This window comes from Erythrolamprus reginae, chromosome 1 (assembly GCF_031021105.1).
Source record: "Erythrolamprus reginae isolate rEryReg1 chromosome 1, rEryReg1.hap1, whole genome shotgun sequence".
Lineage (NCBI taxonomy): Eukaryota > Metazoa > Chordata > Lepidosauria > Squamata > Dipsadidae > Erythrolamprus > Erythrolamprus reginae.
The window spans coordinates 394908276-394934048 of record NC_091950.1 but is presented as its reverse complement, the minus strand read 5'-3'; the positions used below and the strand labels follow the sequence as shown (position 1 = coordinate 394934048).

Here is a 25773-nt window from a genome sequence, read left to right as displayed (position 1 = left end):
ATAAATGTTCCTCTTTTGCTATAATTGGTTGGGAGGATTCCTTCGAGAAGTTTCAAGAGTACTTGACCCACCTTCATTTGTACTTCCTGTACAGTGGGACAGCAGCACCATCTGCCACCTGGCAACTTCTGCTTTTGCTGTGTGTGTCCAAAAATACGTTCTCCCCTGCCTCATGTGTTACCATGAATTCTCTGATATCCTTCATCTGCATTATATCTCTGATAATACATCTACGCCTCCCATGAAAGCAAGTCTGAGGGTTTTAAGTACTGCTGGGAAAGTTCTGTTTGCCCTCCATCCACTTTGTCCTATATGTCTTCAGAAAGCACTGTTGAGGCTGTTGGGAGAAACCACAAGGGCAGGGAGAGGCACGGTTTCTGCCTTCTTTGGCTCAATTATCCTGAAGAGTTTGTGTAACTAACAATTATGTCTTTGTTCAGAGTTATTTCAGAGATAAGGCCAATGTGCTTTTCCTCCCCAGGCGCTAGATCAAATAAGTGACCCAAAATGAAAGTCTTTCAAATGGAAGAACAAAAAGAAAAGCAAACTTTGAGAGGGGAAAATGCAAACACCCAATAAAGGATGTGTTTGAGTGTTTGCATTTCTATGCATGTGTACCCACGCACACCCCACTCCCCCACACAGACATAAAGGAATGTGTGGTGCATACACATAAACTAGCACAACAACAGTGGTGGCCAGTAAATAACAAGCTTGTAGAATGAGTAATAATTTGACAAAAACTGAACCGGGCACAGGGGAATCAGAGGGTATAACCTGGCACGTTCCAGGCTAAGCCACAAGCCTGGTTTGTTGTGTCATCCAAATGTACCCACCACAAACGTATCTATCCCTCTAAAATTGGTTACTGTTTTCCTCCCCTCCTAAAACCCTTTATGTATGGAATGATTCTGCTTTGCCTTTAAACATCTATTTCTTTTTAAAAAAGGACCAGATTGAGATTACAGTGACCCCCCGAGTTTCGCGATCCCGATCATTGCGAAAGGCTATATCGCGATTTTTCCACCCGATGACGTCACTCCCTTCCTTTCTCATCTTTCTTTCTCTCTCTCTTTCTCTATCTTGCTTCTTCCTCTCTCACACTCTCTTCCTCCCTCTCTCATCTCTTTCTTTCCTTCTCTCTCTTTCTCTATCTCTCCCCCTCTTGCTCTCAAGCGGCAAGCGAGCAGGCGGGCGGGCGAACGGGCAAGCGGCAAGCGAGCGGCCGGGCAAGCGGGTGACGGGCAAGTGAGCAGGCGGGCGGGCGGGCGGGCGAACGGGCAAGCGGCAAGCGAGCGGCCGGGCAAGCGGGTGATGGGCAAGCGGCAAGCGATCTTGGGGTTTCCCCTTTGCCTGGGCGGCGGGAAGACCCAGGGAAGGTTCCTTCGGCCGCCCAACAGCTGATCTGCTCCGCAGCGCGGCAGCAGCGAGGAGCCGAAGATGGGGTTTCCCCGTTGCCTGGGCAACGGGGAAACCCCATCTTCGGCTCCTCGCTGCTACCGCGCTGCGGAGCAGATCAGCTGTTGGGCGGCCGAAGGAATCTTCCCCGCCGCCCACACGCAAACTCCACCATCTGCGCATGTGCGGCCATGGAAAAAGGGGCGCACATGCGCAGATGGTGTTTTTACTTCCACACCACTACATCCCGAAATATCGATTATTGCGAGGGGTCTTGGAACGGAACCCTCGCGATAATCGGGGGATCACTGTATCTGTTATATCTATGTTGTGATCTCTAGGAAGTTAATCATATGTTCTAAAGTTTAATGTTCTTATGAGAAAGTCAATGAATCAGGTTCCAGATGTAATACCCTTTAGCAAATAAATGCACCCATAACTTTGAAATTCTTTGTTTTCCTGCATCCCCTCTTCCGCTCCACTTATTAGTGGAAGTTCCATCTGTCTGTCCACCACCCTGGGGGGGGGGGAATCATTGATCCCCCTCAGAGAGGGTCCGCAACTTGGGCGTCCTTCTCGATCCACAGCTCACATTAGAGAATTTCAGCTGTGGCGAGGGGGGCATTTGCCCAGGGTTGTCTGGTGCACCAGTTGCGGCCCTATTTGGACCGGGAGTCACTGCTCACAGTCACTCATGCCCTCATCACCTCGAGGCTCGACTACTGTAACGCCCTGTACGTGGGGCTACCTTTGAAAAGTGTTCGGAAACTTCAGATCGTGCAGAATGCAGCTGCGAGAGCAATCATAGGCTTCCCTAAATATGCACGTGTTACACCAACACTCCGCAGTCAGTTTCCGGTCACAATTCAAAGTGTTGGTTATCACCTATAAAGCCCTTCATGGCATCGGACCAGAATATCTCCGGGACCGCCTTCTGCCTCACGAATCCCAGCGACCAGTTAGGTCCCACAGAGTGGGCCTTCTCCGGGTCCTGTCAACTAAACAATGTCGTTTGGCGGGACCCAGGGGAAGAGACTTCTCTGTGGCGGCCCCGGCCCTCTGGAATCAGCTCCACCCGGAGATCAGAATTGCCCCCACCCTCCTCGCATTTCATAAGCTCCTTAAAACCCACCTCTGTCATCAGGCATGGGGGAATTGAGATATTCCTTCCCCCTAGGCCTATACAATTTATGCATGGTATGTTTGTGTGTATGTTTGGTTTTAAATAAGGGTTTTTAGTTATTTTAAACATTAGATTTGTTATATGCTGTTTTTATTATTGTTGTTAGCCGCCCCGAGTCTACGGAGAGGTACGGCATACAAATCTAATAAATAAATAAAATAAAATAAATAAATAAGTCCTGAAATTTTTGGCAATTGAAAATACTCTGGGTTAATTCATATTAAGTTTTCAGTCTAGAATTTCTAATACTGTAGTTCTCTCAGTTACTTCATTTGCATTCACTGATATTGTCAGAGGCCTAATTCATGTGGTGTGTGATGTAGCGTGGCATGACTCATATATTGTGAACATTCTCAACCTGCGATGCTCTCCAAATGTGTGGTTTTCACCTCCCAGAATTCCTTCTCAACAAAGTCATTGCTGAATATGTTGGGGATTGAAACCCATGTATACGGTAGGTGCTCAGACTGAGAAAGTCTGTGTTATCCCCCAGTAGTGTTAATTATTGTTAAGAGGTCATTATGACATATAAACTTGGCTAAAAGATGGCTGCCTGATAACAACTCAACAAGCTGGTTTTAAGATATACAGTGGTACCTCTACTTACGAACTTAATTCGTTCCATAACCAGGTTCTTAAGAAGAAAATTTGTAAGAAGAAGCAATTTTTCCCATAGGAATCAATGTAAAAGCAAATAATATGTGCAATTGGGGAAACCACAGGGTGGGTGGAGGCCCTGTTTCCTCGCAGAAGATTCCTAGAAAGGTCCCATGGAGGCTTCTCCCTGCCTTTTCCGCCGCTGTTTCCTCCCAAGAGATTCCTAGAGAGGCCCCACAGAGGTTTCTCCCCGCTTTTTCCGGCCCTGTTTCCTCCCAAGAGATTCCTAGAGAGGCCCCACGGAGGCTTCTCCCTGCCTTTTCCAGTTACAGTTTTGGAGGCTGGGGTTTGTAAGTGGAAAATGGTCCTTGAGAAGAGGCAAAAAAATCTTGAACACCCGGTTCTTATCTAGAAAAGTTCGTAAGTAGAGGCGTTCGTAGGTAGAGGTACCACTGTATTCCAGAAAAGTAGATTGGCTAGTTTTATGTTCTCTACTTTTATGTCCTTTTTCATAAGACATAATTCTTCCAGAACAAACTTGGGTATTGAATGTAATGTGTAATAATGAAACAAGATGAGTCTCCTAATCTGATATGAAAGAAATGTTTCACTTTAACCCTGAAGCAAGCTGTTGCTAATACAGACACTATGCCTACTATTATCTGTTAGGCCAGTGTTTTTCAACCAGTGTGCCGTGGCACACTAGTGTGCCGCGAGACATGGTCAGGTGTGCCGCGAAGCTCAGAGAGAGAAAGAAAACAAGAGAAAGAAAGAGAGAAAGAAAGAAAGAGCAAGAGAGAGAGAAAGAAAATAAGAGAGAAAGCAAGCAATAGAGAGAAAGAAAGAAAGAAAGAGAGAGAGAGAGAAAGAGAACAAGAGAGAAAGAAAGAAAGCAAGAGAGAGAGCAAAAGAGAGAAAGAAAGAAAGAGAGAGGGAGGGAGGGAAGGTGGGAGAGAGAAAGACATAGAGGGAGGGAGGGAGGGAGAGAGAAAGAGCAAAAAAGAGGAAAGAAGGAAGAGAGAAAGAAAGGGATGGAGAGAGAAAAAAAGAGTGAGAGAAAGAGTGAGAGAGAAATAGAGCAAAAGGAAGAGAGAATTTTTTTGTCCAAACTTTTTTTAGCCGCCCCCCTCCCCTCAATGTGCCCCATGGTTTTGTAAATGTAAAAAATGTGCCGTGGCTCAAAAAAGGTTGAAAACCACTGTGTTAGGCATTGCAGAAAATGTAGATTGTTTTTAAAAAGGGAAGAAAACTACTGCAAAGCTTGCCCCCTTTTTTTAACCTAAGCCATGGAATTTTATTTATATTTATTCGCCAACTTTATATTCCACTTTCCATCCAGGAGCTGAAGGCAGTTTATAGGGAGACATTCCTTCATTTTATTTTACTTTGCTGCCATAAAAGTGACTCTGTGGGATTGGCTCATTCACCCAGTGAGTTTTCATGGCTGAGGACAGATTTAAACCAGTCCCAGTCCAATCCCTGACTGGGTAATGTTTTGCCCGCATGGGTTTTTTTTTTAATACTCATTCGGAGCTTAATTATGTAAATTGGGTGATAATGGGAATCACGATATTCCTTTGGGAATTTTTTTTTTAAGATTATGCTGAACCTAATTTATATTTTTCATTAAGAGATTTATGTACTTCTGTATTTAAAATTAAAACCTGTGACACCAATATTCACCAGTAGTGGTCATGGGAGGATACAACTTCTTCATCCTTGTTATACAACTTGTCATGTGAGTGCTGCTTTTTCCCAATCTAGCAACCTACGAATGAATTCACTTCCTGGTGCTTAAGAAGCACTTAAAGGTCATGATGTCTGAAGTTTTTTTATGAATATGTTCTTACGTCTTTTCCCACAGTTCAGAGCATTTGGTTGTTGACTTGCGTGAGAAGAAAATCAAAAACCTTCAATAGTTTTGTTGCATCAGAGATAATTAATTTAATGCATGGAAAGGAAAATAATTCTTTATTGGCCAAGTGTGATTGGACATACAAGGAATTTGTCTCCAGTGCATAAGCCCTCAATCTACATGCAAGCAACTTGATAAATCATGATCACAATCGTAAAATACAATCCTAAATCATAAGGTACAACCAGTAATGGGCAGCCAATTTTTTTTACTGCCACACTGGTGGGTGTGGCTTATTTTGTGGGTGTGCTTTGATGGCCATGTGACTGGGTAGGAGTGGCTTGCCAGCCATGTGACCAGGTGGGAGTGGCTTGAACGATCATCATCGTTCAAGTGAACTGTTAAGTCCTCGATTTACAACCTTACCAGTGTTGCTCGCTGGGGTGACAATTTGCTTCGCGTTTCCCACATTCTCCTTCCTGGGTGGCCCCCCCCCCCCGCCTCAGGCTGGGTAGCTAGGTGAATGGGTCCTGCCAAAAACATAAATGCTGCCAGCGCCGCTTCCACCCACGCCTTCTGCTTGCACCTCAGGCTTGAGGTAGCTGTGTGAGACTGGAGGGGAGCCGGGCAAGAGACAGGAAAGCTCGCCCGAGGCCAGGAAGGAGGAAAGAAGAAAAAAGCAAGGAGCCCAGACACAGCAGGGGGGGAAAGGAGAGCTAAGACCAGTAATCCAGGAAGTGACAGCCGCCGATCAGCTGGAGCTGCGCACGCATCTTCATTTGTGCCGATGGAATTACATTCCACCCCGTCCTGCCTGCTGCCCACCCCTGGATACAACACTTAGTGATAGTCATAGGATAGTAAGTAAAGCAATCAACATAAATCAAAAGATACAAACAACAAAGTTATAGTTATGACATGCTAAAGGAGTAGGTAATGAGATGAAAACGATATTAGTAATATAGTCCTACTACGTGGTTTGACATCATAGAACCGTGATATGAACCTATGGCATGCATACCACAGGTAGCACGCAGAGCCATATAGAAGGGCACACGAGACGTTGCCCTATGTTAGCTCTAGCATGCATGTGTGTGCTGGCCAACTGATTTTCGGCCTTGAGAAAAGCTGTTTCATCGTCTGGATGCTTCAGGGAAGCTTCCCTAAAACCCTAGAGTACTAAAAAACCCACCCAAAGGACAAACTGGATGTCCGTAAAATGCACTCCCGGGTTGCCTGTTGTGCTGTTTTTTGCACTCTGGAAGGTTCAGGAAAGCTTCCTGAAGCCCCGAAGTGCAAAATCAGCCCAATGGGCAAACTGGAAGTATTTATTTATTTATTCGACTTCTATGCCGCCCAATCCCGAAGGACTCAGGGCGAAGGACTCAGGAAGTGTGTTTTCCAAACATCTGTTTTGTCTGTTGGGCTATTTTTTGCACTCCGGGGCTGCAGGAAGCTTCCCTGAACCCTCCGGAGTGCAAAAAACAGCACAATGGGCAAACCAGAAGTCAATTTTTCCGAACTTTTGGTTTGGCCGTTTTTTCACTTCCCAGGCTTCATTGAGGCCTGTGCACATGCATGGGGGCGGGGGAGATTGTGCGCATGCGTGGGGGCAGTGTGGGTTGTACACGTGTGTGTGTGGAAGAGGTGTGGGCACATGCACACATGCTAGCACACTCATACAGTCCCTTTTGGCACGCAAACCGAAAAAGATTCGGCATCACTGTCCTAGAGCATAAGGCAGTGTTGTGGGAATTAATTGTTTAGCGGAGTGATAACATAGGGGAAAAACTTTCCTTGTGTCTAGTTTTGGCATGCAATTCCCCAATAGCAGGGGTATTAAACTCAAGGGCCATGGGCCAGATTCAGCCTGTGGAATATTTAGATCTGAGCTGTGGGGCAGCCCTGGAAACAGTGAAGGACCAGCCCATGGTGCCTCTGCCATCGAAAATGCACATGGCCCTCCTGAGCTCCGTTTTCTCTGGCAGAGGGCTGCAGGAGGCCGTTGCAGCCAAAAACAGAGCTCGCGAACCCATTTTTGTTGGCAGAGCACCCAAGCCATCACATGAGTGTTGTCGAGCTGGCCACACACCCCCTGACCTCCTAAGGTCAAACAGAACCCTCACAGGGCCCTCAATGAAATTAAGTTTGATACCCATGCCCCGTAGTGTCGTCTTGAGGGAAGACGTTGAAACAGTTTATGTCCAGGATGTGAGGGGTCTATAGATATTTTCTCAGCTCTCTTTCTGGGTTGTGCAGTATACAGGTCCTCAATGGAAGGCAGGCTGGTAGCAATTTTTTGGTAGAATTTCAGTCTTAGATGACAGGCCAATGCTTCATAGTACAGTTGCTGCCCTTTTCATAGTTTTGGCCATTTCTTTTGGTATCACATCCACCCTTCTCCAACACTATGTTCCCATGCATAGCTGTTGTATAGTATTTATCTTAGGAGCATCTACTAGATTGAAACAATAAACTCAAAGTTGTTTACTTAATTCTGATTTATACAACGCCTTTCTGCGCTGGTAAGCACTCAGTATGAATGCTTGCCAAAGCATGATTAGCTATTATGGAAGTAACCACCATACGTCTGTAATAATAATAATAATAATAATAATAATTATTATTATTATTATTATTATTATTACTGATGTATGGTGGTTACATTATTATTATTATTATTATTATTATTATTATTATTATTATTATTTATTAGACTGGTATGCCGCCCCTCTCCGAAGACTCGGTGCGGCTCACAACAGCAAAAGAACAATACAATACAAATCTAATAATTAAAAACCATGACTAAAACACCACTATCATTAAGAAACAATCAATACAATACAGTCACAACCACACATAACTCTTAATGGTCAAAAAAGGGGATACATTAATTGCCCCATGCCTGGCGACATAGATAGGTCTTCAAGGTCTTGCGGGAGGCAAGGAGGGTGGGGGCAGTTCGAATCTCCGGGGGGAGTTGATTCTAGAGGGATAGGGCCGCCACAGAGAATGCTCTTCCCCTAGGCCCCACCAGATGACATTATTTAATCGACGGGACCCGGAGAAGGTCAACTCTGTGGGACCTAATCGGCCGCTGGGATTCAGGCAGCAGAAGGCGGTCCCGTAGTATACTGAACAGCTGGTGAAGATTTGAAAGCTTGGTACAATTGGTGTCCTTTATGGAACTTCTGTTTTCTGTTTCTAATTGACGTTGTTCCTGGTTGCAATTTAGCCATCCCAAATTTGTGAGAGAAGTCATTGCTTGTGAATGTAGAGAAAGACAGGGTGCAATTAAGCTCGGCTCCCTTGGAATTTAATTAAAGGCATTGTTTTAAAGTATCTTAGTGTCCTTCAGAGCAGCCCAGCTTCAATGTTTCCTGTTAAAGTACCGTCCCATCTATGATTTGGTTTCCTAAATGCCATTTTAATTTAATTATATGCCTAAGTTATGTGACTGCTCAAGCATTTAAAAACTGTGGGATGAAAATTTGACTCTGTTGTCACGTAATTGTTTTTGGGAGCTTTGAAACAGTTCAGAAGGAATGAACGAAAGAGATAGTTTAGGAAACATTATCTATAACTTTGTTTCCTTTCAGCATTCAATTTGTGCTCAGTACCACACAGTCCTTGTAAGATCTTCTAATTAAAAGCCTGGATATGCTTTGAACAATAATATTTGTCTTCTCAGAATAGATTTTCCTATCTGAGCTGATGGGCTGGTCATCTGAGATTTCAATTTTATGAAAGGTTTCCTTCCTGAGAGATATACTGTTGCAGCTCGTTAAATTATAGCATCGTTATTGCCTGTATTGTTTGTGATTCGCTGATTTGTTTTACTTTATTATTATTATTAATTAATTAAATACATTTCTGTTGTGTTTGGGCCTAGGCCAGCTGTTGCCCCCACATATGTGAGAGACGCGTCACAGAGTGATTGTGAAAGCCTGGCTGACAGCCAGGAAAATGTGGCAGACAGCCCACAGGAACTGGCAGACAGCCCAGGGGATTTAGCAGGCAGCCCGTCGGATAGCCTCTCTTCTTTGGATTCAGATGCTGAACAAATAATCAATATGCGTAACCGTAGAGCAATGCAACATAGGGCTCAATTAAGGGATTATCAACGGTGATTATGGTGTCACCTGTGTTTGGGTGTGGTCCACGGAATGAGGGCTGGGTGTGGTTCCCATAATGAGAGCTACAGTTACAAAAGGGAACAGAGGCAGAGGCAAACTGTGGATGTTTATCTGTGTGGTTTGTGTGGCTTTGTGGTTCCTGCTTTGAAGCCTCTGCTCTGTGCCTTTGGATTTCAACTCAGCATTGTCAGGCAAGTGGAAGTTGAAAACTCTGGGACTAGCTGCTGCTCTCGTGCCTCGAGAATTCAGAGAACTCCTGGAACGTTTCTGCTACGTGAATTTTGTATTTGTTTGCTTTTTCATGAACTTTGTATCTAGCTGGATTTTTGCCTCGAACTGTGTTTTACTCCTGAAAATAAGGACAGTTTTCTTTAGTCTTTTCTTTTCTGTTTAATACAAGTTTGCTGATTAGCAATGTACGTGTGTGTCTGACCTTCTTTCCTGGACCGTTAATTATCGCCTGAGCCCGGTCAGGAAGAACAATTTCAATCCCACTGCATAAAAAAAAGGCCCTCGGTGAGGCAGCTCTTTCAGCCAGCCCCAAGAGATGAGAGGAAGTCCTCTCAGCAGGTGGCAGCAGCTTGCAACCTTCCATGCTGGCTTCCTCATTGATTTTCTGGGGAAGCTGACAGAGAAGACTGCAAATGGCCATCACATAATCGTAGAGCACTTGTCAACCAGTTGTAAGAATCGACAAATTGCCAGGCACCCAGATCATGATCATGTCATTGGGAGGGCCCCTTTTTATTATAACAACAACAACAATAACAGAATTGGAAAGGACCTTGGAGGTCTTCTAGTCAAGTGTTTCCCAACCTTGGCAACTTGAAGATATTTGGACTTCAACTCCCAGAATTCCCCAGCCAGCAAATGTTGGCTGGGGAATTCTGGGAATTGAAGTCCAGATATCTTCAAGTTGCCAAGGTTGGGAAACACTGTTCTAATCCAACCCCCTGCTTAGGCAGGAAACCCAGTGACCGGTTAGGTCCCACAGAGTGGGCCTTCTCTGGGTCCCGTCGACTAAACAATGTCGTCTGGCGGGACCCAGGGGAAGAGCCTTTTCTGTGGTGGCTCCGACCCTCTGGAACCAGCTCCCCCAGAGATTAGGATTGCCCCCACCCTCTTTGCCTTTCGGAAACTCCTTAAAACCCACCTCTATCATCAGGCATGGGGGAATTGAAACATCTCCCCCTTGCCCATGTAGTTTCTGTGTATGATTCGACTGTGTGCTTGCTTTTTATATATTGGGGTTTCTTTTGGATTTTTTAACCTAAAACTGTAATTTAGATTGCTAAATATTAGATTTGTTACTATGTATTGTTTTTTACCATTGCTGTGAGCCGCCCCGAGTCTACGGAGAGGGGCGACATATAAATCCAATAAATCTAATCTAATCTAATCTAACATCTTCTTCAAAACTTCCAGTGTTGGAATATTTATAACTTCTGGAGGCAAGCTGTTCCACTGGTTAATTGTTCTAACTGTCACGAAATTTCTCCTTAGTTCTAAGTTCCTTCTCTCCTTGTTTATGATTGCCAAAACTGCTTTATGGGCCGTCATGACTTCCAATGGTTCTTAAACAACCAGTTTTAAGTTGACTACATATAATACTGAAGGTTGTTGGAAAAATTTGAATTGAAAATGCTCTCAATAAAATCAAGCTAATTTTCAGGTGAAATTTACCTCAGCAGTTTGCCACATACAGCGATCCCTCATTTTTCGCGGGGGATGTGTTCCAAGACCACCCATGAAAAATGAATTTCCGTAAAGTAGACGAAAGATTTTTTTAATGTATTTAACGAGTATTTGGACTTTTAAAACCCATCCTTTGCATTAAACAGTCATTCTATAATGTTTCTCAGCTGGAACTACATGTGATATCCTACCAGTTTCTTTAATTGAGTACAGTAGTACTGTAGAAGAATTTTATGAATTTTTAATGGATTTAAAATTTTCAATAGATTTAATGGATTTAAGCCCCCTTTGAAAACCCGTGAAGTAGCGAATCTGCAAAAGACGAACCGCCAAGTAGCGAAGGATTACTGTATACTTTCTAAGGATAGCCACTTATGATTAAAAATGGTTTAAAATTAGTATCTTACTTAATATTGTATTTGTAATTGTCACTTCTTATTAATAAACCTATAAAACAGAGAAATATTTTGGGGAAATGGCTTCCTTTGCAGTTGGTTGGCCATTATAAGAACAATGCTGGATTAGATGAGCCAGCCACAGGTCCCATTTTGAACTGCTTATGTTCAAAAAAGCAGCTTGTAGGATTTCACTAAGTAAGTGAAGCTATTATCATTCTCTTCTACTGTATAGAATGGTAACCTGATGAGACAGTTAAACACTAGATATTTTGTAAATAAAGAGCTTCCTGATTGCTTTGTTCTAGTACATTATGGGAAGAAGCAAGATTTAGGCTGCATATTATCATTCTTGTTGAATAACCTCAATTTCTGAGAGTTTTTGTAAATAAAATTGACTTGAAGTAAAATTGCTTTGCCTAAAAAAAAAGAAAAAAAACAGTAGGCATTGAGGACTTGCATCAATAACTATATTTTTGCTGAATACATAGAAGTCTGACGGCAGAAAAAGACCTCCTGGTCCATCTAGTCTGCCCTTATACTATTTTCTGTATTTTATCTTAGGATGGATATATGTTTATCCCATGCATGTTTAAATTCAGTTACTGTGGATTTATCTACCACGTCTGCTGGAAGTTTGTTCCAAGGATCTACTAGTCTTTCAGTAAAATAATATTTTCTCATGTTGCTTTTGATCTTTCCCCCAACTAACTTCAGATTGTGTCCCCTTATTCTTGTGTTCACTTTCCTATTAAAAACACTTCCCTCCTGGACCTTATTTAACCCTTTAACATATTTAAATGTTTCGATCATGTCCCCCCCTTTTCCTTCTGTCCTCCAGACTATACAGATTGAGTTCATTAAGTCTTTCCTGATACGTTTTATGCTTAAGACCTTCCACTATTCTTGTAGCTCGTCTTTGGACCCATTCAATTTTGTCAATATCTTTTTGTAGGTGAGGTCTCCAGAACTGAACACAGTATTCCAAATGTGGTCTCACCAGCATTCTATATAGCGGGATCATAATCTCCCTCTTCCTGCTCGTTATACCTCTAGCTATGCAGCCAAGCATCCTACTTGCTTTCCTGACTGCCTGACTGCACTGTTCACCCATTTTGAGACTGTCAGAAATCACTACCCCTAAATCCTTTTCTTCTGAAGTATTTGCTAACACAGAACTGCCAATACAATACTCAGATTGAGGATTCCTTTTCCCCAAGTGCATTATTTTACATTTGGAAACATTAAACTGCAGTTTCCATTGCTTTGACCATTTATCTAGTACAGCTAAATCATTTACCATATTACAGACGCCTTCAGGAATATCAACCCTATTGCACACTTTAGAGTCATCGGCAAATAGGCAAACCTTCCCTACCAAACCTTCCCCTATGTCACTCAAGCCAGCTTCCATAAAACTATTATATCTGTCAGTTAGATAGGCATTAAGTTGCTTTTTGAATTTTGTCCTTACACACATTTCGTTTTTAAATGTGCCAAATAATTGTGCAGCACAACAGGAAAGTCTGGCCAGTAATGCTGGCTTGTATATTCACTCTGAAAGGCAAATTGGACAATATAGGTCTGAATGGCTTTGTATTTTGCACCGTGATGGAGGGAGAAAATTTGCCAGAATAGATAAGGATGAAAGTGGAAAGTATCTCATCGCCTGGTGGATGCACAGCTATTTATTTTATTTTTTCCCCCAATACACAATAAATTATAGAATTAAAGGTTATAGAGGAGATACTCATAGTAAAATATATTTAAGAAATAATAGAAAAGAAGATACTGTATAGTAATAGAACGTATCAATGAAAGAATAGAAGAAGAGATATAGAAATAGAAGAAAGGTATAGGAGATATAGGAGAGCAATAGGACAGGGGACGGAAGGCACTCTAGTGCACTTGTACTCGCCCCGTACTGACCTCTTAGGAAATTGGATAGGTCAACCATGGATAATCCAAGGGTAAAGTGTTGGGGGTTTGGGGATGACACTATGGAGTCAGGTAATGAGTTCCACACTTCAACAACTCGGTTACTGAAGTCATATTTTTTACAGTCAAGTTTGGAGCGGTTATTATTAAGTTTAAATCTGTTGTGCGCTCTTGTGTTGTTGTGGTTGAAGCTGAAGTAGTCGCCGACAGGCAGGACGTTGCAGCATATGATCTTGTGGGCAATACTTAGATCTTGTTTAAGGCTTGAATTCTTGCTATTCTCACTGGTAAAGCTTCAGATATAGCACTAGTAATGTGGAAGTTTCAAACTCAAAAGGTTGAAGAATACTGAATTTCTCATCAGAATTATGCTGGGCTATGTCAGGGGAGAAATGCTCCCGGTTTGCTCCTGCCTGTCAGTCATCGGAGAGTCTGTCGCGAAGGAGTGCAAGGCTCCTCCCACCCACCCGGATGCCGCCATTTGGGTTCCTTTACTCTCTGTGCATGTACAGAATGCTTTGTGGATGCGCAGAGGGTAAAAGAACCCAAATTATTATTATTATTATTTTTTAGATTTGTATGCCGCCCCTCTCCGTAGACTCGGGGCGGCTTACAGCAATGATAAAAACAATATATAATAACAAATCTAATAGTTAAAGTCTAAAATAACAATAATACATTTAAAAAGTCTAAAAAACAAGAAACCCCAATATATAAAAAACATACATACAGTCATATCATACATAAAAAACTACATAGGCAGGGGGAGATGTTTCAGTTCCCCCACGCCTGACAACAGAGGTGGGTTTTAAGGAGTTTACGAAAGGCAAGGAGGGTGGGGGCAGTTCTAATCTCTGGAGGGAGCTGATTCCAGAAGGTCGGAGCCGCCACAGAGAAGGCTCTTCTTCTGAGTCCCGCCAAACGACAAATGGCAATGGGTGGGCAGATCCTCACACTCCCTTTACCACCGGCTCTCTGACGACTGACAGGCAGGAGCAAACTGGGAGTATTTTTCTCCCTGGGCTATGTAGTTCTGAAAAGACTCTCCAAACACAAGCCCTGCCATGAATTAATGCAAAGACTGTTCATTGTAATTACAGTGGTACCTCGAGATACGAGTTTAATTCGTTCCGGACCTGCGCTCTTAAGTCGAGCAGCTCTTATCTCGAACGACTTTTCCCCATAGGAATTAATGTAAATAATTTTAATTGGTTCCAGCCCTCAAAAAACTCACAAAGTTAGTCTAAATTATGCAAAAAGACATTGCAAGAATAAATGTAACTTTACTTATTAATAAGATGATAAGCTGAGAGCTTTCCTTCCCTTCCTCTTTTTACCCAAAACAATCAACATGGCAAACTTTTATTTTTATTCATTAAGCTGTAGTTATTTATTCAACTTCACTGCCACCCAATCCTGTAGAGGGAGGAAAGAAGGGAGGAAGGAAAAGGAAAGCAAGAAATGGAGGGAGGAAAGGAAGGAAGGAAAGAAAGAAAGGAAGGAACAAAGAAAGGAAGAAAGAAAGGGTGAAGGGACAGGAACAGAGGAAGGAAGCAAGGAAACTTATGAAAGGGGAGAGTAACTTCACTGCCACCCAATCCTGTAGAGGGAGGAAAGAAGGGAGGAAGGAAAAGGAAAGCAAGAAATAGAGGAAGGGAAGGTAAAAGAGAGAAAGAAAAAGAGCAAGAAAGCAAGCAAGCAAGAGAGAAAGAAAGAAAATGAAAGAGAAATAAAAATAGAGAGGGAGAATGAAAGAAATGGAAGGAGGGAAGGAAGGAGAGAAAGCAAGAGAAAGAAAGAAAGAGAAAGAAAGAAAGAAAGAAAGAGAAAGAAAGAAAGAGAAAGAAAAAAGAATGAAAGAGCAAGAGAGCAAGAGAGAAAAAGAAAGAGAGAGAGAAAGAAAGAAAGAAAGAAAGAAAGAAAGGCAACTTCAAAGAAAGGCTCACTGAGCATCTCTCACTCTCTCTCTTTCTATCCCTCTCTCTTTCTCTCCCCCCTCTCCCCCCCTTTCCCTCTCTCTTTCTCTCTCTCCCTCTCTCTTTCTCTCCCCCCTCTCCCCCCTTTCCCTCTCCCCCCCCAGGCCGGCAGCGATGTTTTAAAACAGCCGCGCCGTTTGCGAGCTAACTCCTGAGGTGCGGAAGTTCGCCTTTGGCCTTTGGGCCACTCGGAATGTGAAATTCAAAACAGCGTTCGGATCCCCCCACCCCCAGCAGAAGCCAAGGACCCCCAGAGTGGGGCGGCAGGGGAGGCGACCGCCTCTCCACTCACCAAGTGCCGGGATACGAGCCGAGAAGAGCCGGGCTGGCTTACTTTCCTTCCTTCCCGCGCTGATGCAGAGCCACTCGAACAAAGCGTCACGCCCCCCCTGACGCTTTTGGCGGCGAAGCGTCGCTTCGGAAGCCGCCGAAAGCATCAGAGGGGCGCGACGCTTTGTTCGAGTGGCTCTGCATCAGCGCGGGAAGGAAGGAAAGTAAGCCAGCCCGGCTCTTCTCGGCTCGTATCGCGGAGAGGGGCGGCATACAAATCCAAGTAATAAATAAAATAAAATAAAAAAATGTCTCTCCTCTCCCAGCTCTTATCTCGAGTAGCTCTTAAGTCGAGCAGCTCTTATGTCGGGGTTCCACTGTATTTGCTAAATTTATATGCTGTTCAGCTGATTTGTTGAAGTGATTCTGAGTGGCTTCCCAAAGGATAAAAGACTAATAGAAAAATAACTAAAATTAGTAAGAATTAAAGAGACCAATAACTAAGAGTTATTGGAGAGGGGCGGCATACAAATCTAAGTAATAAATAAATAAATAAATAAGAGGACAAACAGTGGTGAGGTGAGGTCTTCTCTTTTACCCGATTAACCAGTAAGACTTGTGAACTTCAACTCCCAGGGTTCCTAAGAGGTCAGTGAGGAACTCTGGGAGTTGATGTCCACAAGTCTCAAAATTGCCAAGGTTGGAGACCCCTGGCATAAAGCACCTCATTGGAGCCTGAAGCCAACCAGCAGAGTCAAGCTTTAAGGCCTTTTCAGAAGCCCCAAAGGATGGAAATGGATCTCACGTCCAACAAAGGAAGATGGCGGTGTACATGATAGAGATGTATAAAGTCATACATTGCATACATAGCTAATTGGAGAGGGTTTTTTTAATCCTTCTTTCATAGCGTTAGAATCAAGCTAATCCTCTGAAAATTGAGATTTAACCCGAAGATAGGACACATAAATATTAATTCCCATCATCCTTCTCAACCAGCATTTTCCAAGTATGTTGGATATATCGTCTGGGGGATTTGAAGAATGGCACTATATTTGGAGGGACCTCAGCTTAAAAATGATTGGTATAAGCATGAAATAAATTGAATTATAGCTTATTCTTCGGTGAGTTTAATGTTTCCAAATGTAAAATAATGCACTTGAGGAAAAGGAATCCTCAATCTGAGTACTATTGTATTGGCAGTTCTGTGTTAGCAAAAACTTCAGAAGAAAAGGATTTAAGGGTAGTGATTTCTGACAGTCTCAAAATGGGTGAACAGTGCAGTCAGGCGGTAGGGAAAGTAAGTAGGACGCTTGGCTGCATAGCTAGAGGTATAACAAGCAGGAAGAGGGAGATTATGATCACGCTATATAGAGCGCTGGTGAGACCACATTTGGAATACTGTGTTCAGTTCTGGAGACCTCACCTAGAAAAAGATATTGACAATGATCGAAACATGATCGAAACATTTAAATATGTTAAATATGTTAAAGGGTTAAATAAGGTCCAGGAGGGAATTGTTTTTAATAGGAAAGTGAACACAAGAACAAGGGGACACAATCTGAAGTTAGTTGGGGGGAAGATCAAAAGCAACATGAGAAAATATTATTTTACTGAAAGAGTTGTAGATCCTTGGAACAAACTTCCAGCAGACGTGGTAGATAAATCCACAGTAACTGAATTTAACCATGCCTGGGATAAACATATATCCATCCTAAGATAAAATACAGAAAATACTATAAGGGCAGACTAGATGGACCATGAGGTCTTTTTCTGCCGTCAGACATCTCTGTTTCTATGTGAGGATGAGAAGATGAATTCTTATATATCTGGCTTGGACCCATGTTGAGTGTGAGTCATTCTGCCATGAGAAAGTTCCCCATTGCAGGAAAAACAGTTATTCTGTACAGAACTCTTATCTTCTTTCAGTGCCGTTCGTGCACTCCGTGCAAAGGGAACAGCCAAATTGTTAGGAGAGGAACCAGATGATTAGGTATTAATGCAGCCCATAAAGAAAAGTGCAGTTATTATATATTTTTTCTCTGTGAAGCTAAAGAGTATGTGAGTATGGTGAGGGAGGGAAAAAGCCAAGACATTCCTTGTGCCAAACCATTCCAGTTCAGCTACATTAGAGCTACATTCATATAATATCCTAAACTAGGTCCATTTATTGTGTTGGTTCCTTTCCTGTAGGTTAGTATGTTGTGAAAATCCAATGTAATGAGTTTATGGCTTATGTCAGAATATGTTACTTCAATAACTAGCATAATCATAACCTGAGTTTCATCTATGCAAGGCATCTCCAGAGCAGAAGTGGGTTTCAGCAGGTTCTGACCAGTTCTGGAGAACCGGTAGCGGAAATTTTGAGTATAGTGGTACCTCTACTTAAGAACTTAATTCATTCTGTGACCAGGTTCTTAAGTAGAAAAGTTTGTAAGTAGAAACATTTTTCCCATAGGAATCAATGTAAAAGCAAATAATGTGTGCTAACCCATTAGGAAAGAAATAAAAGCTTGCAATTTGGGTGGGAGGAGGAGGAGGAAGAAGAGGAGGAGGACAGTCGCTGCTGAAGGAAGAAGGTGAAGTGAGGGGAATAAAAAAATCCAAAACTTTAAGCCTTAAAAAAACCCTCAAGGGACTCTGAGGAGGTGCCCAGAGAAAGGAAAACGCTCTGTTTGCTCTGGGCTGTCCAGAGCGAAGGGAGCGTTTCTTTTCTCTGGGCACTGGAAGAGGTTTATTCCCTCTCCAAGAGCCCAGAGAAAGGAAAATGCTTCGTTTGCTCTGGACTGCCAAAGCCTCCTTAAGCGCCACCGAAATGCTCTTCTGGCAGCCCAGGAAAGCCCAAGATGGTCAGGATTAAATGGGAAATGCCAGGAAACTGGCCGTAGCTTCACGCCACTCTCAAATTTTCTGGGAAATTTTTCCAGGCTCAGGTTCTTAAGCAGAAAATGGTTCTTAAGAAGAGGCAAAAAAAATCGTGAACACCCATGTTCTTATCTAGAAAAGTTCTTTAAGTAGAGGCCTTATTATTATTATTATTATTATTATTATTATTATTATTATTATTATTATTATTATTATTTAGATTTGTATGTCACCCTTCTCTGAAGATTCAGGGCAGCTGAGGTAGAGGTACCACTGTACCATTTGGAGAAATATATATACCAGTATTGAGTTCATGGTTTTTATTCAATTAATCCAGGCTAATCTGCCCAGAATCTGCCCAAAAATATCTGAGCATCAAGAGAAGAAACAGACGTGGATTGTGCTATTATTTAAAATACATTAATAATTTAATAATAATTAATAATTTATTAGATCTGTAGTTTGGAAAACTGGTAAATACCACCTCTGACTGGCCCCGCCCCATCTATTTTCTGCCTCCCGAGTCTCAGCTGATTGAGAGGGAATGGAGATTCTGCAGTGTCCTTCCCCTGCCATGCCCACAGAACCGGTAGTAACAAAAATTGACTACTACCACTGCTCTAGATCTTGATTGATTGAGCAAAGCAAAAAATGTATGGCTCTTTTCCCATCTGCTTGTGTATATGCAAATATGTATATTTGTACAAGTTCTTATTTCTGGATAATTTCAAACCCTAAAGATGATGGAAATGGTCGTCTGATGGGATTGTTGCCTGTTTGCAGGACTGTACCCATCAATACACCCAGTCTCCGAGGAAGCTAAGTATGCATTGATGTCTTCAAAGTGTTTTTTTACTTGTTCCTCTGCAGGATTTGGGAATGGAATCAACTTCACTGGATGATGTCTTATATCGCTATGCCAGCTTTAGAAACCTTGTGGATCCAATCACCCATGACCTGATCATCAGCCTTGCCAGATACATCCACTGTCCTAAGCCAGTAAGTGCTCTCTTGCAGTTGTTTGGTCTTGTTTGAGGAAGTAGCAAAATTGCTACCTGTAGCAGAAGGGTTGCTAGAGCTTAGAAGGGATTGCTAACTGATTCCTCTGAGAACTGGCTCACATCTTGCTAGACTTTTCTACCTTGCCTAGTAGCAAACCAGGGACTGATTCTAGGGCTGAATTTATAGGATGCAGGCAACTGTCCAGGAATATTTCACCAGCCACTGATGGATGTAATGCTGGGAAACGTGTATTTGCAAAAAGGGCTGCTGAGTGTGAAAATAGTTGTAGTTAGATATTTGGGCTTGTGATAGAAAGTCTGTTGGACCGAAATGGATGGAAAAGATGAGCTTATGTTAAAAATCCCAGTCATTAGCACAAGGGAGGAAAAACTCTTGCTGTGGTAGCTAATAAAAATTAGATTGTATCCACAGAACTTGCTTAAGCAGGTTAAATGAAGAACTCTCAGTTACATTCCATAACAAGAGGTGGGAATCAGCTGGTTCTGACCAGTTCTGGAGAGCCGATAGTGGAAATTTTGAGCAGTTCGGAGAACCGGTAAATACCACCTTTGACTGGCCCTGAGTCCCAGCTGATTGCGAGGAAATGCAGATTTTGCAGAAACCTTCTTTGATTTTATATTTGGATTGTTTATCATAATGTATAGTTTCAGTCTGTTTTGTTAGTTTATGGTTTGGTTAGCCAGGTTAATTTATAAATCAGGATAAATGTGTGTGAACTCAGTCGCTGCTAATCATTTTCATCTGTTATCTTACTTATTTATCACAATAAAATCTGTACAATCCACAGAAGTTAGGTAGGTGGAGCATCCAGTTGACCTTGGTTGATTTTGAAAAGTTGAGCAAGGCCAGACCTACTTAGTGCTTAGATGAAAGACTCCATGAAATCCAAGGTTGTAGTTAGTTTAGATTAGGAAATTGGGCGGGGGGGATCTTAAAAGAAAAGAAATTGGAAACCACTGCTGTATTGTTGCCAAGAAAACTACATGAATGTTCCATGAACTTGCCTGACTTGGGAGAGAATTTGCCTTTGTCTGAGCTGCAAAATATCTAGGAGTATATGCAAGGCACACAATTTCTCTATGGCTCTGACTGAGTGGTTTATGCAGAAACAGGCATAAATAGGAATGTTCCCTCTGTTTTCCTCCCCATCCTACAATATCTGATTCTAGGGCTGTTCTGGAGCAGAGTACTGTAGTTCTTGTTTAAACAGAACTGCATATTTATTTGCCATTGGGAATTCCTTGCTTCTATTTGTTTGGTTAATGGGCTTGTTTCCCTCTTTTTGGGATATTGTGTTCCTTTCTCTGGATACTCATTATTTGTTTCCTATAATGAGATTATATTTGTCATTGGAAATTTTTCAACCGCCTGCCTGCAAAGGACAGCCTAACATTTATGGTGGGGATTTGGCCTTTTTAATTCAGGAGAGAGAACACGGGGGTTTATTGCAGCCTGACTCCAATTTTTTGGTGCCTTCTTTGGGCCTTGCTCCATTTAATAATTGGTATAATTCTACCCCTAGGCCTCCTTAGAAAGTAAAACTAGTAATTGGCTGTAGTCTAAATAAATGCTGTTGCTAGAATTGGTCACCCTATTAAGACATCTAGGCAAAGATACGCTCTGGGGCTAGGAAGCAATGTTGCCGATTCCTTGACCATTTTGTCAAGTCCACTTTGGCTGCTGTTTTGTGACTAGTGTGTCTGTGATCTGCTTTCAACATTCTTGGAATGTTTGCCAAGATCAAAACACAGCCTTAAACCAAGGAAGGGTTCTTACTCAAACAGTGGGGTATCCTGGCTTTTTTAGAATAACAGAATAACCAGATCTTGGGAGGTCATCTAGTTCAGTGTTTTTCAACCAGTGTGCCGCGAGACATGGTCAGGTGTGCGGCGAAGCTCAGAGAGAAAGAAAGCAAGAGAGAGAGAAAGCAAGAGAGAAAGAAAGCAAGAGAGAGAAAGAGAGAAAGAGAGAGAGCAAGAGAGAGAAAGAAAAAGAGAGAAAGAAAGCAAGAGAGAGAGAGAGAAAGAGAGGGAGGGAAGGAGAAAGAGAGAAAGACATAGAGGGAGGTAGGGAGGGAGAGAGAAAGAGAGCAAAAAAGAGAGGAAGGAAGGAAGAGAAAGAAAGAGGGATGGAGAGAGAGAGAGAAAGGAAGGAAGGGAGAGAAAGAGGGAGGGAGAAAGAAATAGAGTGAATGGGAGGAAGAGAGAGATATTTTTTTTTGTCCAAACTTTTTTAGGCGCCCCCCCCCCCCCCCGGCTCAATGTGTCCCAGGGTTTCATAAATGTAAAAAATGTGCCGCGGCTCAAAAAAGGTTGAAAATCACTGATCTAGTCCAACCCCCTGCTCAAGCAGGAAATCCTGTACCCATGATGGCGAACCTATTGCATGCATGCCACAGGTGGCACATGGTGCCATCTCTAAAGGCATGTGACTTGATGCCCTAGGTCAGCTTCAGTGCACATGCACTAACCAGCTGTTTTTTGGCTGGCTCCACCCCCACCTCCTCTCCCAGGAGTCTCCATGCAGCCCGTTTTGGATTCCAGGTAAGTACAGGGTTCACACAGAGGCTCTGGGAGGGAGAAAAACAGGCCCCCCAGAAGTCCAAAAATGGGTCATTTCTAGACTACGGAGGGCCAGGAGAGGTTGTTTTCACCCTCCTGGTGGCTCCAGGAAAGCCCCTGGAGCCTGGGGAGGGCAAGAAATGGGCCTATCGGGCCTACCGGAAGTCTGGGAATGGGCTGTTTCCGGGCTCCAGAGGCTTCATTGAGGCCTCCTAGGCCCAAAATGGGGCACAGGCGGAGGGGAGGGGGAGTCACGCATGCATGCACAGGGAGGCGGGACACAGAAGGCATTGCATTGTGGGTGTGGGCACATGTGTGCTTACGGCACCCAAGGAAAAAAAAGGTTAGCCATCACTGTCCTATACCATTTCAGACCAATATTTGCCCAATCTGTCCTTAAAAACTTCCAGCCTTGGAGCACCCACAACCTCCAGAGACAAGTTGTTGCGCTGATTAATTTTCTGTCAGGAAATTTCTCCTTCGTTCTAGGTTGATTCTGTCTTTGATATGTTTCCACCCATAGCTTCTTGTCTCCTGGTGCTTTGAAGAATAGTTCAAACCCTTCTTCTTTGTGGCAGCCCCTTAAATGTTGGAACACTGCTATCATGTCGCCCCTGGTCCTTCTTTTCGTTAAACTAGACGTACCCAATTCTTGCCAACTGTTCTTCAGTCTCCTAATCTTTCTTGCTCTTCCCTTTATTCTTTCTAAAGTACAGTGGTACCTCTACCTAAGAACGCCTCTACTTAAGAACTTTTCTAGATAAGAACTGGGTGTTCAAATTTTTTTTGCCTCTTCTTAAGAATCATTTTCTATTAAGAACTCGAGCCCGGAAAAATTTCCCAGGAAATTTGAGAGCAGCACAAAGGCCCAGCCAGTTTCCTGCCATTCCCCCTGGTTTTTCTCTCTAGCGCAGTGTATGGGAGGCGTGTGCTCCTCGTCGCCGCCTAAGAGTCCCTCTTTTTTTTTTTTTTAAGCCTTAAAGTTTTGGATTTTTTTGATTCCCCTCCCCTCCCCTTCTTCCTTCGGCAGCGACTGTCCTCCTCCTCTTCCTCCTCCTCCTTCTCCCACCCAAATTCTGAGCTTTTATTTCTTTCCTAATGGGTTTGCACACATTATTTGCTTTTACGTTGATTCCTATGGGAAAAATTGCTTCTACTTAAGAACGATTCTACTTAAGAACCTGGTCACGGAACGAATTAAGTTCTTAAGTAGAGGTACCCCTGTATTTTATTTTTTATACTGTAGGGACTAAAATTGTGTCCATATGCCGGTGAAATAAAAGCTGCCCTGCCATGGAGAAGATAGTCCTTTCACAATTACTGTTGCATTGTTTATTGATGATTGTTGCAGTATAGCATAAAATGTTAAAATAGGAATCTATCACATTATATATATCTGGACCTCTAGCATAAAAATGCTCTGCTTACCCTGATTCTATTATAGCCAGGATAGGACAGTACTAACTTGCTTAAGTCTGCACTTCTGGTGAATTTGCAACAGGAAGACAACTGACCATAAAAGGATTCAATAAACATCTCACTGATAAACAAATATACATCACTCCAGACAGGACGTTATACGATCAAAGGGGGAAAATTTACATTGCCTGAAGCAGAACAGGACGAGACTGTGATAAAGGAGATTGGTTGTGATAAGGCAGAAGGCTTCAGAGAAATTAGGTGTGAGAAACATTTGCTCAAAGGAAAAGTTTCAAGGAAATTGGTTTGTGATATCTGGGGGAAAGGAAGGACTCAAAGATATGTCATGTTTGAAGTTATGTTATTGGATGTTTGTGTATCACTTGACATGTGCGTGTAATTATCCCCATCTGCTTATGCTCCCAAATAAAAAGAGGTATACGGCTCCATACTGTGTCACTTCACCCAGAGAGAAAATGTGTCCAAGTCTTCTTTCTAGGATTCGCGTTTGTGAGTAACCCCCCTTGGCTGGGTTGCTCTTAGCTCCTCTGAAGATATTGTCTTCATCAGGGACTTTGCAGCACCTCAGATGATTAGGAAGAATAATTGCCATATGAGTTACTTATTGTACACATCTAAGTTGGGGGGAGGTTTAACTGAATAGACAACATCTGCATTGATTCTTTCCCTCTTGAGCAATCTTCCGTTTTTCTACATATGGAGAAGAATATAGGAGCCTTTCTTCCTGACAATAGTGAGTACAGATTGCATGGAAATGAGCCTTTATCTAAACGCTTGAAATATTTTTATTCTGCTCTATCACAAGGACCAAGCGCATAAACTTCTGAAGAGCAAATTGAATTGGGGATAAACGAATGACTTAATACAGCAGGTGCATTGAGATGCTTCCCAGCCGAGGCGAAAAGCAAAAGGAAAGTTGTGTATGCTGGGTGGAGGGAATAAAACATCTAGGGCATGATTTTTAGAAGTAGGCATGCCCTAGGGAGACGTTTCCAAGCTAAGGCGTATGATAAAACTTGATTGCTAGGCAATCCCGTGCATTCCTTAAGCAGACATTTATGATAATTAGTGCCAAAACACTTTGATTTAGAAATGAGTTCCACTGTTGCTTTTGTTAATGGGCCTATTTTATTGAATAGTTAAATCACTATTTATTTGATGGTGCTGCTTTCAGATGGTAACTAGAAATTAATTGCACCCGTTGCGAAACTCTCGGGAGGTGGAATACTAAAGCTACCCCAAACAAAGTCATCGGTAGGTAGTTGAATTCTATTTAGCTTTCGAAGTTCTCCAGTTTTTCCTAACAGCATGGATAATAGATGTTTGCAATGTGAAAATGACACATATTACAATACTTGAACAGCTGGATTATTACTCAGACGACTACAGAACAGTACTTCAGAATAGTACAGTGATACCTCATCTTACAAACGCCTTGTCATACAAACTTTTTGAGATACAAACCCGGGGTTTAAGATTTTTTTGCCTCTTCTTACAAACTATTTTCACCTTACAAACCCCCTGCCGCCGACAGGATGCCCCGCCTCGGACTTCCGTTGCCAGCGAAGCACCCGTTTTTGCGCTGCTAGGATTCCCCTGAGGCTCCCCTCCATGGGAAACCCCACCTCCGGACTTCCGTTGCCAGCGAAGCGCTCATTTTTGTGATGCTGGGATTCCCCTGCTGGGATTCCTTGTAGCATCACAAAAACACATAAGTTTGGAGGTGGGGTTTCCCATGGAGTGGAGCCTCAGGGGAATCCCAGCAGCGCAAAAACAGGCACTTCGGCTGGCAAAAGGGGTGAATTTTGGGCTTGCACGCATTAATTGCTTTCCCATTGATTCCTATGGGAAACATTGTTTTGTCTTACAAACTTTTCACCTTAAGAACCTCGTCCCAGAACCAATTAAGTTTGTAAGACAAGGTATCACTGTACTTTCTTTCAGCCTAGTGCTGATCTTTGTCTCTGTAGTAGCACAATAGTATTTTTTACCAGTTATTATTTATTTATTTATTTATTTTATATGAAGCCCAACTCCCTAAGGATTTATGCTTGATTGCAACACATATTTCCTCTAACTCCCCACCACCACCATGGCTAATTATATTAAACAGACTGGCAGACCATATGGATTTTTATTTTTATTTTGTCATGGGCCAATTAAGACGTCATTTTATAGTATGTGCTCTTTCCCACCCCTCCCTTTTTAGGCATACCATGATCCATATATCAGGCAGGTGAACCACAGTATGGTGATCCATAGGAAACAACAACTGAATGACTACTTCAGCTTCAACCACAACAACACACGAGCACACAACAGATACAAACTTAATGTAAACTGCTCCAAACTTGACTGCAGGAAATACGACTTTAGTAACCAAGTAGTGGATGCATGAAACTCACTACCTATCATCTCCTAACCCCCAAAACTTTACCCTTAGA

The 25773-nt window shown here is 42.6% G+C and overlaps 1 protein-coding gene across 1 annotated transcript in view; it reads left to right on the top strand.

Moving 5' to 3' along the window:
- The window catches only part of LRRC75A (leucine rich repeat containing 75A), a 109800-nt gene that overhangs the window by 26340 nt on the left and 57687 nt on the right, over positions 1-25773 (top strand). Inside the window, exon 2 of the mRNA XM_070735002.1 lies at positions 19176-19304. Within this exon, the coding sequence (XP_070591103.1) occupies positions 19176-19304 (129 nt within the window). The remainder of the gene's footprint in view (positions 1-19175; positions 19305-25773) is intronic.